The sequence below is a fragment of the Enhydra lutris genome, unplaced genomic scaffold (genome assembly GCF_002288905.1).
Source record: "Enhydra lutris kenyoni isolate GAN:26980312 unplaced genomic scaffold, ASM228890v2 scaffoldscaffold41, whole genome shotgun sequence".
NCBI classification, from domain to species: Eukaryota; Metazoa; Chordata; class Mammalia; order Carnivora; family Mustelidae; genus Enhydra; species Enhydra lutris.
In genome coordinates, this window is record NW_019154125.1 from 9832335 (window position 1) to 9849734 (window position 17400).

Here is a 17400-nt window from a genome sequence, read left to right on the forward strand (position 1 = left end):
TTCCAAACCCTTGAACAGCATGCTTAAAATACTGAAATGCTTGTCACACAAGTATTAGTTTCTTGTCAGGTCCTATTTTAATCCATCATTTTTAGAGCAATCAATACAAATCAAGGCGTTTCTCAAACAATCCAACTTTTATTCAAATAGAATCACATTTAACAATCAGGGTCATATGGCTTAAAAACATCTGACCTGGGTTTTGGACTAGACCAATGAGATGGATAGTTTGTGGTCAGCAGCCTTTAAAATAACACTCTTGATCCAGCACCAGATAAAGAGAAGGGACACGAGCTATTTGTTTTCATTGATTTTTTTAGTATGCATTAAATTTTATTAAATAATAGGTTCTAAAACTGGCCTGTAAATGAAATAAACTGGATTTAAAAACATGGTAGATATGAGAGCTGCCACACAACCTACCCCAATCACCATACTGAATATTTGTGTGTTTATAGCACAAAATGAAGTGGAGCTCTAGTCTCATCCCAGTGTGTTCATACTTTTCCTTGCCCACCTCTTCCTGCGAACAGAAATCCCCCTTCTAAGAAAATCTTTTTCTCTCCCATTACTGTGCTTCAAGAGTATAGGCCTTCAAGTTATCAAGTATGTATGGATTTTAGTCACAGAATCTTTTAACTAAAGCCTTTCCCTAAAGAAAGAAAAAAAAAAAAGAGAAAGAAAACCAGTTTTTTTGAAGGCCATTTATTCGACAACCCTCCCACACCGCTTCTTCCCTGCCCAGTTAATGTACTACTCTGATTTAAACAAAGACAAGGGAGTGAAATGAGCATGGAGGTCTTACTTTGCTGAGCCTGAGATCTGAGGCCCACTGCTCATCCACCGTGAACTTACCTTCCAGTCTCTGTTCTGCCACTCCAACCACCTTAAACTCTATGTTAAACAGCCTATAGACCACTCTCCAAAGTTAGCTTGAGCTTTCTTTCCACCATGTTGTTGCTCGCGTCATTTCCCATCCCTGGAAACCACCATCCTTTCACTGCCAGTAAGTGTTTACCTGTTACCTTTGCTTGTTAGCCAGGTGAAAGGCTCCACTCCTCCCATCACCTTTCCTAATGCTCCCTTACCTTTGGCAAGTCATGTGAACTCAGCAGCATGGCACAGTCAGCACTGGCAGACTATCTCACAGCACTGAGGGCAAACACAAAGGACGCAAGGCTAAATTAACTCTATCTGCTCTTGTAGAATTTAAGATCTGTCTGGGTAAGGCCTAAAAGGGGTTAAAAGATTACGGTAATCTTTGTTGAAAGTATTCATCTGCTTCTAAATTAAATAAACAATTTTAATGCAAACAGTCAGTAAGGCATCTTTCCCATCGACCCCAGGATCTCATCTCTTTCTGCTGCTGTAGGCATAGATGGTGTCACTCCATTCTGTCTTCTCTGGACCATGATAGAATTCTGCACGTAAGTATAAAAAGAAGAAATCCAAATCAGTCATATATCAAATGCTACTCATTTGCCAGTTATTGGCCACTACTTCCTCAAAGAGGAAATTCTAAAAACCAAGTGTAAAGAGGAACCAAAAAACTAATTCTAGGACTTCAGATTATGTTTTCAAACTAATTAAATAGAAGTGACCATTCCAACTACGTTGACGGTAATTGGGATGGGAATATACATTACTGAAGTGCGGGAGCACAAGAGTCCAGTCTGTCCAGAGGATCTACTAAATAATTACTACATGAAAGCAACAGTTAACTTAGAAGATCTGGAAAGGAAGTAGCTGGATCTAGTGCTCAGATACAGAAGTCACACACCAATGTCTCAAGAAAAATGGGACCATTTTAACAACCATGAGAGGTGGTGGGAAAGGAGAAGGCAGAAATGGAAGCATAAAATGCATTATGACAAAGCAAGCTCTCCATTCTGTTCATCCCCAGAACTAAAATTAAAACAAGGTTATTGTGTTAGGGCTGCAGCTCTTAAACACTCATAGGAAGACCCACCCATAGGAGACCTGCATTCTTCCAGCCTGGAGAAGGAGGAGGCAGCCACTAAAAGCTCGCAAGTATCCTTCAGGAAACACAGAGGAGAGTGAAAAACTTGTTTCCCCAGAAGGGGAAACCATCACCAAGAAGGGACTGTGGGTATGCACTAATTTGGGGCTTCAGTTTCAAGCCTAAGAGAGGAGTTTTAACACAAAGCTAACCAAGCTAGGCTTACCCAGAATTTCCGGCAGTTTTTATACTTTAAGAAGTAAGTGGAGCACCGTTCCCTGTCGTAGTTATTTTCATCCATACATCGGGTAGAAGCATCGGATTCCTTTAATATGTAAGAAAGGCATCATTTAAAGAGGGTGGAATGGGATCTAAAAAAAAAACAACAAAAAACCCCCAAACTTCTGAAGCCACTTCCCTCCAGAACAGATAATACGAACTCATTCCCTTTTGCTCCTTTTAACGAGCATGTAATGAACAGAAACTGAATTATCTTCCCTACCATCCCAGCACTCATTCTGCTCAGGGCAGACATCTTCCTTTTCATAGTCTGAGTCAGTTTTCTGAATATCTGATCATGGGAACTTGAGCCAGGGTGCAGACTGAGATCATTTACCCCAGTTACCGTTCAACAAAGAAGTGGAGGCAAGGTACAAGGTGCTGAAAATCACTACTGCACAGCGAGAATCAAAACCCAATCTCCCAAAGCAGATTGCAGCTGTCCTGCTTTTCCAAGTTCTCACTTTGACTTGACTGTTTCAAGATCCTAAGTAAGTTGCTAATAACTGGTCTACATCAAGGCAATGTAAATTAACACCACTCATCTCAATGTATTTTTGGCTATCATTCCCTCCATTATGCAAGTACATATACTATTATGCATGCAGTTTTAATAGATATCATTAATATCACTTCAAAACCTAAGTGAGCAACACAGGGTGGTGAGTTCAAAGGTAAGAGCCATTTGGGAATTAAAATTAAGCTGTCTAAACTGGAAGTAGATTGGATAACAAACTTCAAAATGAAAAGTATGATTCTGAGAGCTCATCTAAAGGAAAGCTTTAACTCAAGGGGTAGGTAATTTGCTTCACGGATAAGAAACATGGTCTATCTAAAGAAACTTAATAAAGCTGTTCAAAACAGATCAAATATACAAAACAAAGCTAAAATTCTATGCCAAATATTTAATGAATGTGTGCATTTGAAAAATGCCATTTGGCTCAGGGAATGGCACCAGTCTGATGAATGCATTACTCCAGGGTGACAACTCCAGGGTGACAAAGCCACAAGTCAGTATTGCTAGTCATACCAAACAGATGCCAGTAAGACTTTATTATTACAACAAAACATTTTGTGTACATGATACCCTTGTGGGACGCTTTAGGCTTTAAATAGGCAAATTCCATTATAGGCCCTATTCATCGCCAGGCTGTCTCAAGGACAGGATGAAATTATTGCTATTAAAACAAATTTCAGTGGCAGTTGAAAAATATACTTTGCCACTTTCCACTTTTGGACTACAGACTTTCCCTGGTGTTACATATTCCGTCTGGTGTTACAGTGGCAAATATATGCTTGCACACTATACAAACGGAAACTTTGAGGGGATGGATCTTTGTTACCTAAATTATGAATACCTAAAACTGCTCTGGTGAAAGAAGGATATGCTGGCCAGGAATATTTTTGTATAGAAATAACTTTATTCAAGAACTTCAGAAAATGGATGCCTGTAAGAACACAAGTCTGTTTTTCCAAGTTAATACTCGTGAAAATTAAAAGCAAATCACCTTACCGACAAGCAAGGGTTTATGTCAGGATCTCTCAGCCTCCGTGCTACCATGGGCATCCTAATACTTTTCTTACTGCAGGGAGATGTTAGAAAAAAGAGTTACACAGTGAATGACAGAAAATAAATCAATACATCTCATTAGACCCCTGAGTACTTGAAAAATTAATATTGGGATGCTTATCCAGTAAGGAACTTTGTATGCCCTCTCGATTATGAGAATAAATATTTGGTTGGGTTTTTCCTTTGAATTGCCATGGTGCCTCAGGGCCGTATTTAAATTAATCCACCGAAATTTGATTATAATGTCCAGGAAGAAAGTTCAGTTATAGTTCAGTTTTAGTTTATCTTTACTTCTAAAAGTTAAGCTATAAACACATTTTAAAAAAAACTAAGAATACAGCATGCATTCTTTTTCAAAAAAATATTTATTCATTTATTTGAGAGAGAGAGAGAGAGAGAGAGCAAGCCAATATGCACAAGTGTGGGGAGGCAGGAAGTGCAGAGGGAGACAAGTAGACTCCCCGCTGAGTGGGGAGTGTGCTTCCCTTCCAGGCTTAATCCCAGGCCTCTGAGATCATGACCAGAGCTGAAATCAAGAGTCCAATCCCTAACTGACTGAGCCACCTAGGCCTCCCAAATATAGCATGCATTCTAATGATTACTTCCTTATTATACATTTGATCATTATACAAAATAAGTGTGGAACAAATAGTACGAACCAACAGTAGCAAAAACATTTGTTTACTAAACCTAACTGCATACTCTGTAGCCAGCACCAGGGTGGTCAATATACTAAAAAACAAAGTTATTGCTTAGTTGGCATTTTGAAAAGCTAAAAAAGAAAAACTGAAACTTTACTCCCAGTGGTACCTTCTATTTAACTGATAATTCCCTGGGTTAAAGGAAGTCACAAAATGCTACTGTGGTTCATTAATCTTCCAACTCAAGCCTTACACATGGAGAGCTCTGCAGAAGTCCTCACCAATTAAAGATTATCACAGTTCCCTAAGAGCCACCTAGTGATTCCAAGTCAAGTCACACAGTACTCATATATGTCAACTATGTTCCAGGAAAACTGATCTCTATAACGGAGTTCATCTGAAACTGGTATGCCTATTATCTTTGAAAACATGTCATAGAAAGGAACTAAAAGAAAATTAAAAAAACAATAGTCAACAAACTATTTAATATTTCAAAGTGATTTTTTCATTCCACTATATCAGTATACTATTGATGAGCTACCCACAAACATTTTTAAATGCTCTGCACTAAGTTTAAGGAGCTGAGCTAATATGTACTCTCGAATTCTCTTCTACCTTAACCATCTTCCACCTAAAACTGGAAGGAGAAACAAGCGGCAACGCAATATGACCTACGCAACACCACCCAATAAAAAACTGCATCAGTCAGTATAACCAGACAAAGGTCAGAATTTTTGTATGAAATGGTTTCTACTTTTCTTGCCCTAGATGACACGGTCAAAAAATATCAGTCATGGTAAAAGAAATAAGGTACATTCAGGAAAATCAATCAAACCCCATAAGCTCCTAAAAAGTGGAGGTATTTGTAATCAAGAGTCACCCAGTTCAGAGACCAGGGTGTCCAGGCTAAAAGAGAAAAGTTTAGTCATTCCAGTTCTTCACTTTTAGGAATCTTCTAAGTAATCCTTACATTTCATGATTTTCCCTGAACAATACATGAATACACCTAGCTAACAAAAGCATCTAGGTAAAAACGAAATTCAAGGTGCTATTCAATTTTATCTAGAAGCTTCTTCCTCTCCTGAACGCAATTCTTTTGCTCGCTTGACTTCTCACTAAGAGATAACAGTACTAAGTAAAACCACATCCTTCTCTTTTACATCCATCCTATGATGTAAGAACACAGAATTCTACTTAGCTGTTTATATTCCTTATATATAATCTCAACAATAATGAGACATACACAAAACTCTGATTGCGTGCCTTATATGAAAATGCACTTTCACTGCATTTTATTATCATTATCAGTCAAGAATTCTTTTAAAATAACATCTAGGTAACATCATATATACACAAATCAGGTTTGAAGGATTAATTTATTCAATTTCCTTTCCTTTCCCTTCCGGATTCTACATACAAGTCAATGTAAGTTTGGATTTCTAAATGTCACCTTCTTTGCCTGAATCCTCACGTATCGACTGGAAATGAAGAGGAAATGCCTGTTTACAAGGAGGAGAAGGGCTAAAGGGAAGATAGAGTGTCCTGCCAGAGATGGCTTGCCTGCTTACTTTCTGAAGGCACTAAACAAATATTACAGAGCTCTACATGCAAAGGACAGCCAGAAAGAAAACCAAAGATTTGAGGGGCCGCAAAAGCACAGCACAGTTGAGGAATAACTCTAACACCTTCTCCAAAAGGCAAATTGCTTTAAAAAGTATGTGTTGATTTTCCATCCAGTTCACATCCCCACAGTTCACATCCCCAGAGGAAGAAAACGTTACTGAACACGTCCATGCTCACATGCTGGTCAGAGCCAAGGCAGGGGTCTGTGGCTCTGATAAAACGCAGATGCAACTAGCGAAACTGAAATACGTTATGCGAGAACCTAAAGCCCTTACCCCACTGCTGAGTGCAGAAAGGCAGGGTCAGGAAGTGGGCATAGCATGGCGGGGAGGGTTGGGGAAGTCGAATGAAGAAACTGGAGGTGCGAGTCCGCAGTCTCGCGACCTTCCGCGATGCTGCCTGTCGGTCTAACGGTGGACGACGGGCACAGAACACACCTTGCTTTGACCTTCGATGGAGCCGAGTAGGGTAGAGGGACAGGAAAACGCAGGAAACTGGGAGTGGGGGGGTGGCAATTACGCCCCAAAGGTTGAGAAGCAGGGTAAAGGAAGAGCTGGGGTGCCCAGGCAGAGCGAGGGTCACTTTCCTCGTCTCCAGCCCGAACAAACCGGTGTCGTGGAAAGGAGAAGCGACAGGAAAAGGCCTGCCCTGAGGCAGGGCCTGGTGGCAGCGGCTTCACGCCGAAAGAAAGGATTCGGGCCCGCGGTGACCCAGGTGCACACTCCTCTCTTCTCGCATCCCCGCAGCCGCCGCGAAAGGAGGGGCGGGGGACCACTCACCTCGGACGGCCACCCTGCCAGCTCCCAGGCTGTCTCCAGCTCCAAACACGTCAATGGCTCACGCAGCAGGACCTTAAGTAGCGCGCATCCCAACGTGCTGCCCCCGCTCCCCGGCGGCCGCCGGCCCAATCAACGCGCGCCGCCGCCAGACTGACAGCCCTCCCGGGCCCTGCTGGGCGGGGGCGGGCGGGTCTCGCCCCGCCTCCAGCTGGCGGGAGGAGGGCCGAGGTGGGAGGAGTGGGCGGGGCTGGGCGCCCGGCCACGCCCCTATCCCCCGCCCCGCCGCGCCCCCCACGCCGCGGCCCGCCTCTTAACACTTTGGTTTGATGGGCGGCACCAAAGCCCAATCGGCGAGCCCGTCCCTGGCGGCGGCGACGCCTAGTGGCCGGCCCTGGGGCGGAGCCCGCCCGGGGGGCGGGCACAGCGGCGGGCGGGGACCGGGGGCGGGCCGGCGGGAGGCGGGGGCGGCGGCCGAGGAGGCCGGGGGAGGCGGCGGTGGGCGCGACGTCGGCGGCGGCGGCGGCGGCGGCGGCAGCGGCAGCTGCAAGTTGGGCTGCAGGGGCAGCGCATACACTACAATGGCTGCTGGAAAGAGGCGTAAGGAAACAATTTCCAGGCCCGCCGCGTCCAGCCCGAAATATGAGAAAAAAATTATTAGAAATTCCGCGGGCGGTGTAAAGGCGGCGGACGGGCCGGAGGGAGGATGTTAAAGCCCCGCGGTGAGTTCTCCCGGGGTCCGGGGCGGCGGAGAGGCGTTTAGCGGGAGAAATATCAGGGTTATTTAAATTATGGGACTAGCCGAGGGGGCAGAGGAGCAGCAGCGGCGGCAGGAGGAGGAAAAGTTTGTGCTACTCTCAGCCCCTGCTCAGGACCCCAGAGAGAAAAATAATAATAAAAAATAAAATAAAATAATTAAGCGGGGGTGTGGGGACTCCCGAAGTCGCTTCTGACAGGGCAGGGGGCGATGCGGCTGGAGACCCAAAGGTGAGGTCGGTGGGAAAAAAAAAAACCCTTTATTCAGGGTCTGGAAAGTTTGAAAAGTTTTCCTCCTCCTCCTCCTCCTCCTCTCTGGTGCTGTGAATATTGTGACAGCGGCAGCGGCAGCAGCGAGAGCGGAAGACATTAGAGACCCGAAAAATAAGGGAAAAATTAATATAAATTCAGTTTTGAGAGTAAACTCTCCGCATTTTCCACCAAAACATCCCGGGGGAAGGTCGCTTCCCAAAGGGCCTGGCGGAAACCCGCAGTCGGCAATATTTGGGGGGCACTTTGAGTGACTTGGGGTAACTTTGCCCCTTTTTCAAAAGAGGTTTTTCTTTTTTGGAGAAATGAATTTGTTTTTGCCCTTTCCTCAGGTGGGCGAGTCGGGGTCGGGGTGCGGGGTCTGCGGGGAGGTGTGAGCCCTGGATGTGTGGCTGCGAGGGCGGGGGTAGGGGGAGGGGGTGCTAAATGAAAGCAGGAGATCTGCACAGAGCAGGGACAGCTTGTTGTCAGTATCATAAACAACCAAAATGGAGGGAGAACTCAGGCATATAACCAAATAAAAATTTTTTAAAAATCGCAAAAAATCCCTAAAAATCCGGGATGCTCCCCCTTTTCTCGCTAAAGGTAGAAGTATGAACCGCCTTTCCCCTGAAGTCCATTTTGACTTTGCAGGGACCAAGGAGTTAATATTTATTTATTTTTTAAAACTTTCGAAGGGCAAAAGCCTTTTATAACTCAACCGACAATGAGAAAACGTGAAAATCCGATGCAAGAGAAGGAGGGGGAGGGAGGGGGGAGGTGGTAGTGCAGAAACTGCTAAACTTATTGGTAATGTGGACTGATCTGAGATAAGATAAACACTATATTTGCTATTTTATAACTCTCTTTTAATGATCTTTGCGGGGTGGGTTTTTTTTTTTTTTGGTGGAAAAAAAAGTGATGCCATTTTCTTAATAGAGTTAATATGTGTGATTGGAAGAATAAACCTTTCCGGCTTTAGATTGCATTTTCGTCGCATTTATGTTTCAGGTTTTGTTAGTGGCTCCCTCCTTTCTTTAAACTGGGCTCTACAGAGGAGGGGTAGAGAGGTGATGTTGCACAGAGATACTGGAGTGCAGGACTGGAGCACCTTTTGGGGAGGGGTGGGGCGTTGCTTGGTTTCTCCCTTCCTGACCCGTTTGCTTCACCTGTTCATCCTCTGTAAAGAATATTAAGCTGAAGTTTTCTGGTTTTACGTATATAAAAGGATGGTGCCTCTTGCATCACATTGAAGTTAATGGGAAAGTGCTGCTGATGTTGGTTCCACGTGGGATATGGGACAGAGCAGGGCATTTTAAAGGGACAGCTTCTCTTTTCTTATGATTTTCATCACCTGCACTGAATCACTGTCTGAAGACCAAAGGCAGAGGTGCTGGGAGGGTGTGGTGGTGTAAGAGCCATCTCTTTCCATTACTCAAATGCACCCACCTTTAGGAGTGATGGAGGGAAAGGAGAGATAAACAGGCTCAACAGAAGATGGATATTGTGTAGATTAGTTTGTATCCAAGCTGTTCTTTTGTGTAACAAGCATCCCAGGAACTTTTCATGTTACCTTTCTTTGCTTTGGAAGCTGATTTTGGAAGGATTTGTGGAAAAATGGAAATAGTTTAAGGTGTGTGGTGTAATGGTATAGCATTATTGAACAGTATGAATTCTGTGCAGTAAGATCAAAGAGCTGTGTATGCCCATAATGTGATTTTACAGCCATTTTATAAAAGCTGTAAAATACCTAATATTCAATTTGGCTTAAGGTACATTGAAGACTTCTGGTTGAAAACTGCAGACAGAATGGTGGAGATTCTTTTACACTGTAAGCAGTAGGCATTTCCTTAAGGGGAGAAAAAAAGCACATACACCAACACCATGGAAAAGTTTACGCATACCCATTTTTAAAGCCCATCCTATACATGTGCTGTAACTCTGCTACTTTGAAATTAAAAGGTTTTAAAATCCTGAGACCTATCAGTTTGCATCTTTTAAGTTGAATTTATTTGTGTTATTTAACAGGAAATGTTTACTGATCATATACTACTGTTGACTTTAATGGTTGACATTTTCACAATATTTTCAAAATTTAAAATATGTTGTTAGCTGAATTCTGTTTGAGATTAAGGTTCATCTCAAATAGAATTGACTTGTGCTCCGTTTTCCACAGGTATATGGAGTTTTGAAATAAATGCCTATTTTCCTTTGTTTTTTATGAGTTATAGAAATAGATTAAAATTAGAGCTGGGTTTTTGTATATCTTATACAGACTATTTTTTCTTTCCCTACTGTACAAACAGATTATTGTTTTGAAGCCCATTTTATGTTAACATGTGTTCACAACTGAGCTCCTATCTGCACCTTTCTGTAAATACCTCCCGAACAGCATTACATCGGCATAGTGTTTGAGTACATCATCTTGTGGTTTCTGATTTTGGAAGCAATTACACCTTTCTAAGAACTCATTAAAAATTATTCCCATGAACCACTGTTAAATCAAAACTGATTGAAAAGTGATTAAATTATCAATGGGAAAGGGAAACTTCCCCTTCCCCCAAATAATCATCTGTCCAGAGGTTTCAGAATGCCATTATTATTTATACAACCTTTGAAATTTCTCTTACATTTTTATTGTACTTTGGCTGAAGAAAGTTACATTAACTATAAGTAGTCAGAATTAGGCTCTCTGTTTAAAATAAATGAGACTTTTGGATCTTAATAGTTGCCACTTCGACAGACTAGATACTAATAACAAATAAATTCAGTTTCTGTAAGAGTGAAGGAAAAATATTTCTTCCAATTACATTAGACCATTGAGTTATTCAGTTTGTTTGGACACTTCAAGTTATGATTAGTTTATTGTCAACCTAAGTAAAAGTGCTGTCATTGTGATTTTTTTCCTCTCTCACAAAGGGTAGTATAAGTTTCTTCATGTTTGGGTTTTACACACTGGCTGATTATCTGAATTAGAAAATGCATTGAGAGTGCACAAAGTATAAAAACTTGAATTCGTTGGAGAGTCTTATTTAGGTAGAGCATAGCATAATATCTAATTTGAATTGGTTGTATTGGGCTTTTTTAATGTCTCAGATATAATGTCTGTTGAACATACTTTTTCTGAAGCTACCACTAAATTACACCTATTTAAAGAAATAATCCAAGGATATTGTGTACTCAAAATCTTTATTTCAATTAGAGTTAGAGAAAGCTCCTACTCTGAGATTCTTACTTGAAATTTATATGCCTTATTCTGCTATTTGAAATTCTATAAGGAGTTTAGCTGTTATGGAAGATAATTTATAGATAAATAATCCAAAGATATTGTATATTCAAAATCTTCATTCCAGTTACAGTTAGCGAAACCTCCTACTTTGAGATTATTACTTGAAATTTATATGCCTAATTCTGCCATTTGAAATTCTATAAAGAGTTTAGCTGTTGTGGAAGATAATTTATAGATATAGGCTAGTACTGAAAAAATCCCATGTCTGTATGTTTATTATAACCAAAATATTTTAATAAACAGATATCTACAGCTAAATAAATTAATGAATTTGCCTTTATCAATATAATTTTAAATTTTTAAGGGTACTCTTTGTATTTTAATATACTACAAAGGTGGGATTTTTTTTTTCCTTTATTTTTAACATAATGCTGGTTGTTGCCATACACATTTTGGTTGGTATTCTGGAAATTTTCCTTTCTAAGGATTAAATTGTTGTTTGCTAAATGAAATGTAATGCTCCTGTCTTAGATATTTGAAAAGCCAGATAACTTTAAGCTGTATCTGTAACCATCTTTAAAGTTTTGTTTCAATAATCATTTGCCCCTTGAGTTGTGTAATCAAAATATTGGTTCCTTCTAGGAATGTTGTAATATTTTTTATTTAGAATTCTGTTCTTTGGGAAATTAAGATGTACAAAAAAATTACCTGTTACACACACATTTACGTACACACACACACACACACACACACACCCAGGAAAAAAGTTTTGCTGAAAGTTTACTCAAACTACGTGGAATACTTGTTCTTTTTGATGTGTTTCCAAATGCATAAGGAATAAATATAAATTTTTTCTCTTTGTGTTGATAACATCTTAGATTCTTTAGTTATTTGAGTAAGGGAAGAGTTTCAGAAGAAGGAAAAAACAACTGAATGTGTTCAACAAAATCCAAGATAGTGAATATGTTAAAGGTAAAAGGGCTATAAATTGTCCCTTGAGCCATGTTTTAAATGTTTTAAGGACCTGATAAACACCTTTTCTGAAACATCAAATACTTCGATATATATCAGCCACTGTGAAAAAACAAAAGTGGACCTTTAATTTCTTTAATTTTTACAGGAATTAATGTAGGCAGCATACTTAACCAATTAGTAAATGTTTAGGTAGCCTTGTGAAAGTATTTACAAATAAGTTAAGTATGAGGGCAGGGTACATCAGATTGATAAACTGTAAAGTTAACTATGATTTTAGGATTCATGTGTGGGAATTCTTTCCCATTTTATGATAAGATCACTTTGGAGGTAGCTAATTTTTACTTTTTGCATATATTTCAGTGTCTAATTTTTTTGAAATGCCTGAACCTGGCATCTACTCTATTACTGCTTTTCATTTATAATAGGACAAGTTTTATATTTTATTAGCAAATTTAATTTTCAAGCTTAATTAAGAGAAATTAAATGAAAAAGTGTAGGTCATAATATTTTATAAAAGTGTTAGTGTATAGTTATTAACATTTGATGTAAGAAATATACATGTACGAAAGCCTTCTAGAAATTATGACAGAGGCATAAGTTGGTTTTTACTTTTAAATCACTTGGCCTGCTGTCCAGTGGTTTGCATGCTACTCAGTTTGTACACCTGTCCCTGCCTCCTCTTTCCAGAGTGGTATTGACAAGGTTAGGGTGCTGGGGAACTACCAAGGGTGGTTTGGTATTTTTGTTTTCTGTATGTTTGGTATTTTTGTTTTGTGTATGTATTGTCGTTTGTAGTCCTTAGGGTGTTAAGGCTTTTGCCTTTTTTTTTTTTTTAATGCTTATCAGAAAACAGAAATCCATTTTTATAAAACAAATAATTTCTCATTTTGAAAAAGTGAAGTGGTGTGATACTGCATTAAAATTGTTAGTGTTTAAAAGTCCCTGGATGTCTTGTAAACAGAGTTACTGCAGGATCATGGTATTAAAACTAACCACAGTGTGTGCTGGGAATTTGAGATGACTACCTAAGAAATGTGTGTGAATAAGTAAAGTGAGTGAATTTAGGCAATTAGGTCCTAGATTAATAGGATAAACAGTTTGCTTGAAATGTTTCCTTGCATTTTTTTTAAAGTGGAATTTTTTTCCTAATCTAAAAACAGAAAACCTAGAACTATGGAGGTGTTAGAAAGTTTATTTGATGCCTTTTAAAAATAAGAGTTTAAAGAATGAAAGTGTGTAATGAGAATATAAGAATGGACTAAAATGTCCAAAATTAATAGGAAAGAAATAGGGAGATGAGAATTTCAGAATAAAATAAAAATCATGGCAAATTTAAAAATTGACTTACGTTGAGTAAAGAATAGCTACATACAAAGCAAAAATAATAAATTTAGCCCCTGAAAGGGGAGAGATAATTAGGGGAATCTATAAGAGAGTATTTCCAATACAAATTGCTGACTTTATAATAACCTTTTAAAAATACATTTCCCCAAAGCCTTTCTTCCGTATCTTCTTAGGTTTGGATTAAACTAAATTAAATTCTAAGAATAATTTGTAGTGGTTATTTTCAATTCTTTATTTTTAAGTAAGGAAAAGTGATTTTTTCATATTTTAAAAATATTTTAAAGATTATTTTAAATGTGTACCTAGGGAAATGTTCTGAAAAATCTTAGAAAATATTGAAAATTATCTTCTCCATTCTTCATCAGAAAGTTTAAAGCTTTGTTAGATTAATGAAATGGATTTTAAAAACTTAATCTAAGAACAAGGTACTTTGTGGGCTTTTTTAGGGCAATTTATATCATTTCCTACACACTTAATAACATTTAAAAAGCTTTTCAAAAGGTAAAGATAAGAACAGTCAACAAAATTCTTAATTTCTGGATTGTTTTTAGGTGTATGCTGACAGTTAAAGGAAATTTTTCTTTCCTACTTATTAATTAGCAATTGACTTTCTGAAGGAGGATCTAGACTTCTTATAGTGTTATGTTCTGGTGTGGAAGTTTCCTTTAGTTTAAGAAAATATTTTGAGGGTAGAGGAGGCATCTTTTCCTAAAGGGTAACCAAATCCCCTACAGATTGTGAATGATGATCTGCCCTTGCAGAGTCTTGAAGTCTACCTTTTTTGGGAATAAGAGGCTAATTTTAGACTTGGAGTTATCAAACACTTGAATTATTGTCTTAAACCTATACTGAAATTGAACGTATGCAGATTGATTACTTATGATAGCCTATCTTTTGGTTTCTGAATATGGAAATATTCTCAGATTAAATGCTACAGCTAAACGGTTGCCATCAGTTTTTTTTAAATTTCTATGATTTTAATCAATAATTAGATATTAGAGCCTTTAATTTTGAGATACATTTTTGGAGACTGTTAAACTAGAAATCGATCAGAGAATGAGGGATTTAGCTTCTTTGGCTAGAAGGCAAGCTGAGAAAATGTTTTAATCAGTTTTGTTCACTTGAAGGTGTATTAATAAAAAGCTGATTGAATCGTTCTCCATCAGGAGAATTTTAAGAAACTGAACCTGGCGGATTAAGGTCGTTCAAACGTTCAGGTTAAAAATGACACCAGCTGAATTTTAGTCTGCTACATTTTCTAAGTAATTTGATTTTATTTTCTTGTATTGTCTTAAAGCTGGAATTACGTAGTGCCCACATCACTTTTCATCATACCCTAAAAGAGTTAGAATAACAGGGTTGTTGTTTTTTTAAATCAACTTTAGCAAATGAAATGAAAATACAGTTTTATTTAAGAATATATTGCCTTTCTTAAGCTTTTTGTATTTCCTAAATATAATTCCTATACCTGTTCTGTTCCAAAGAAGAGAAATTAGCTCCCTTACTTTAAAATTGAATTTGTTCTAAATTTGCAGTTTTTGAGAGTTGTGTCTTTATATAGCTGAGTAAGATCTATTTTAACATTAAAATTAATATAACCAGCATATCTGATTAGAGACTATATTTCAAACATGAATTTACTTTCCTTGTATTTCTAAACTTATTTTCTAAGTAAATCTGAGAAAATGTTTTTCATGTGTTTTTCTAATTTGTTATTGTCTGAGGCCATTTAATTGGATAAAATTTCAACCTTGGTTATGTTACTTTTCTAATATTAGTATTTTGTTTGCAAATCACTATTCAAATGCTAAGGGTTTCAGCTCTAAAATAGAATTAGACATATAAGAAAATAGGTAGGTAAATTATACCAGGGGTTGTGGAAGCAGCTCTAGTAGTTCTTATTTGGAAGAGTTTAAAATGTTTCAAAGAAGGAAAATGCCTACAAATACAGGGTACTCTTCTAACAGCAGTTGGTGATATTTTATGTTTTTCTTTTAATGCTTCATAAAATTTGAGCATCCTCAGAGCTCCTGTCATATAAACAAATAACTGATTTAACTATGCCCAGTGTAAAGTGTGTATATATCAGGCTTAACTTTTAAGGTAATTTGCTTCAGTTTCTTTTTAAGAACAAAGTATAAGACAAATATTCCTTAGCAATAATTTCACATACAGTATATTTTAAAAGGTAATACATGTAAAATATTTAATTATAAATCAAAATGGAAATAACTATCATGTAACAGATATAATTAGATATAGAATGAAGGTTTTAAATATTTGGATAACTTGATGTACTACTGAAATTAGGGAATTTTAATTGAAAGCTGTTCTGTACCTGAATTTATTTTTATATGCCTAGAAGTTTGTAAACAAAGTGAATACATATAATTATCTGACAGTTTGTAGAATTTCATAAACATCTATCTTTTCACACAATGAGAATATGTTTTTCAAATACAGGCACAAAATTACTTAGAGAATCAAATAATATTTGTTTATTGTAGTTATTTTTGAAGGAAGAATGTGATAATGTGTTAGAACTGTTTTTATCTATGTCACTTGAATATCCACTGCATTTGAAATTTTTAATCATTAAGCATTTTAGACTCTTAGGGCTATCTTAGTTCATTTTAAGTAGCATTACAGATGTTTTCCTTAAAAGTCTCTCTTTTTGAATGTTATAACATAATAAAGACAATTAGTTTAACACTTGAGCTGCTTGTATTTAATAACAGCAGTTTTGTTCCCAAGATCATATTCTTAAAAGAAGTTTCTACTTTGGAGCACTTTTAATCATAGCTCAGGTAATCTTTTTAAATATGCACTAGACTTCTCTTGTTTTTTGAGGCAGGCAGGCATCGCTATGAACTTCCCTCTTAGAACTGCTTTTGCTGCATCCCATAAACTTTGGTAGGTTACATTTCCATTTTCATTTGTCTCTTTTATTTCTCTTTTGATTTCTTCTTTGACCAGTTGGTTGTTCAGTAGCATGCTGCTTAATTGCCACATGTTTGTGAATTTTCCAGTTGTCTTCATGTAATTTCTAATTTCATACCACTGTGGTTGGAAAAGATGCCTGATATGATTTTAATCCTCTGAAGACTTTTTTGTGGTCTAGCGTATGATCTATCTTGGAAAACGTTCCATGTGCACTTGAGAAGAACGTGTATTCTGTTCCTTTGGGTGGAATGTTCTGTGAATGTCTGTTAAGTCTGTCTGGTCTAATATATTATTTAAGGCCAGTGTTAACTTATTGGTTTTCTGTCTGGATTATCTCTCCATTGGTGTTAGAGAGGTATTAACGTCCCTTATTGTTGTATGGCTGTTTATTTCTTCCTTTATGTCTGTTAATATTTGTTTTATATATTTAGGTGCTCCTGTTTTGGGTGCATAAATATTCACAAATGCTGTATCTTCTTGTTCAAATGAACAACCTGACTTTACACCTCAAGGAGCTAGAAAAAGAACAAATAAAGCCCATAGCTAGTAGAGGGAAGGAAATAACATATATTAAAGCGGAAATAAATAGAAATTAAAAAGATAATAGGAAAGATCAGTGAAACTAAGAACTGATTCTTTGAAAAGATAGAATTGATAAACCATTAGCTAGACTCACCAAGAAAAAAAGAGAGAGGACTCAGAATGAGAAGTGAAGAAAGGAGATGTTAAAACTGATACTGCAGAAATAGAAAGGATCATGAGAGACTACCATGAACAATAATATACCAACAAATTTGAGTAACCGAGAAAAAAACAGATAAGTTCCTAGAAACATACAATCTACCAAAACTGTTTCATGATGAAATAGAAAATCTGAACAGACCCATTACTAAGAGACCAATTACTCGTGTGGGGATTGAGTCACTAATCAAAAATTTTCCAGCGAACAAAAGTCCAGCACCAGATGGCTCCACTGGTGAATTCTACCAAACATTAAAAGAAGAATTAATACTAATCTTTCTCAAACTCTCAGAAAATAGAAGAGGAGAGAATTC

The 17400-nt window shown here is 37.9% G+C and overlaps 1 protein-coding gene across 1 annotated transcript; it reads right to left on the reverse strand.

Annotated features, from left to right (window-relative positions):
• Window positions 1–662: 662 nt before the first annotated feature.
• On the reverse strand, window positions 663–6919 carry LOC111155422 (coiled-coil-helix-coiled-coil-helix domain containing 7). The gene is made up of 4 exons (XM_022515569.1): window positions 6853–6919; window positions 3753–3822; window positions 2187–2285; window positions 663–1421 (listed from the first exon to the last, which is right to left on the reverse strand). Exons 2-4 carry the CDS (start codon window positions 3804–3806, stop codon window positions 1317–1319), a joined length of 258 nt encoding a protein of 85 aa, XP_022371277.1. The 5' UTR covers window positions 3807–3822; window positions 6853–6919; the 3' UTR covers window positions 663–1316.
• Window positions 6920–17400: the final 10481 nt, after the last annotated feature.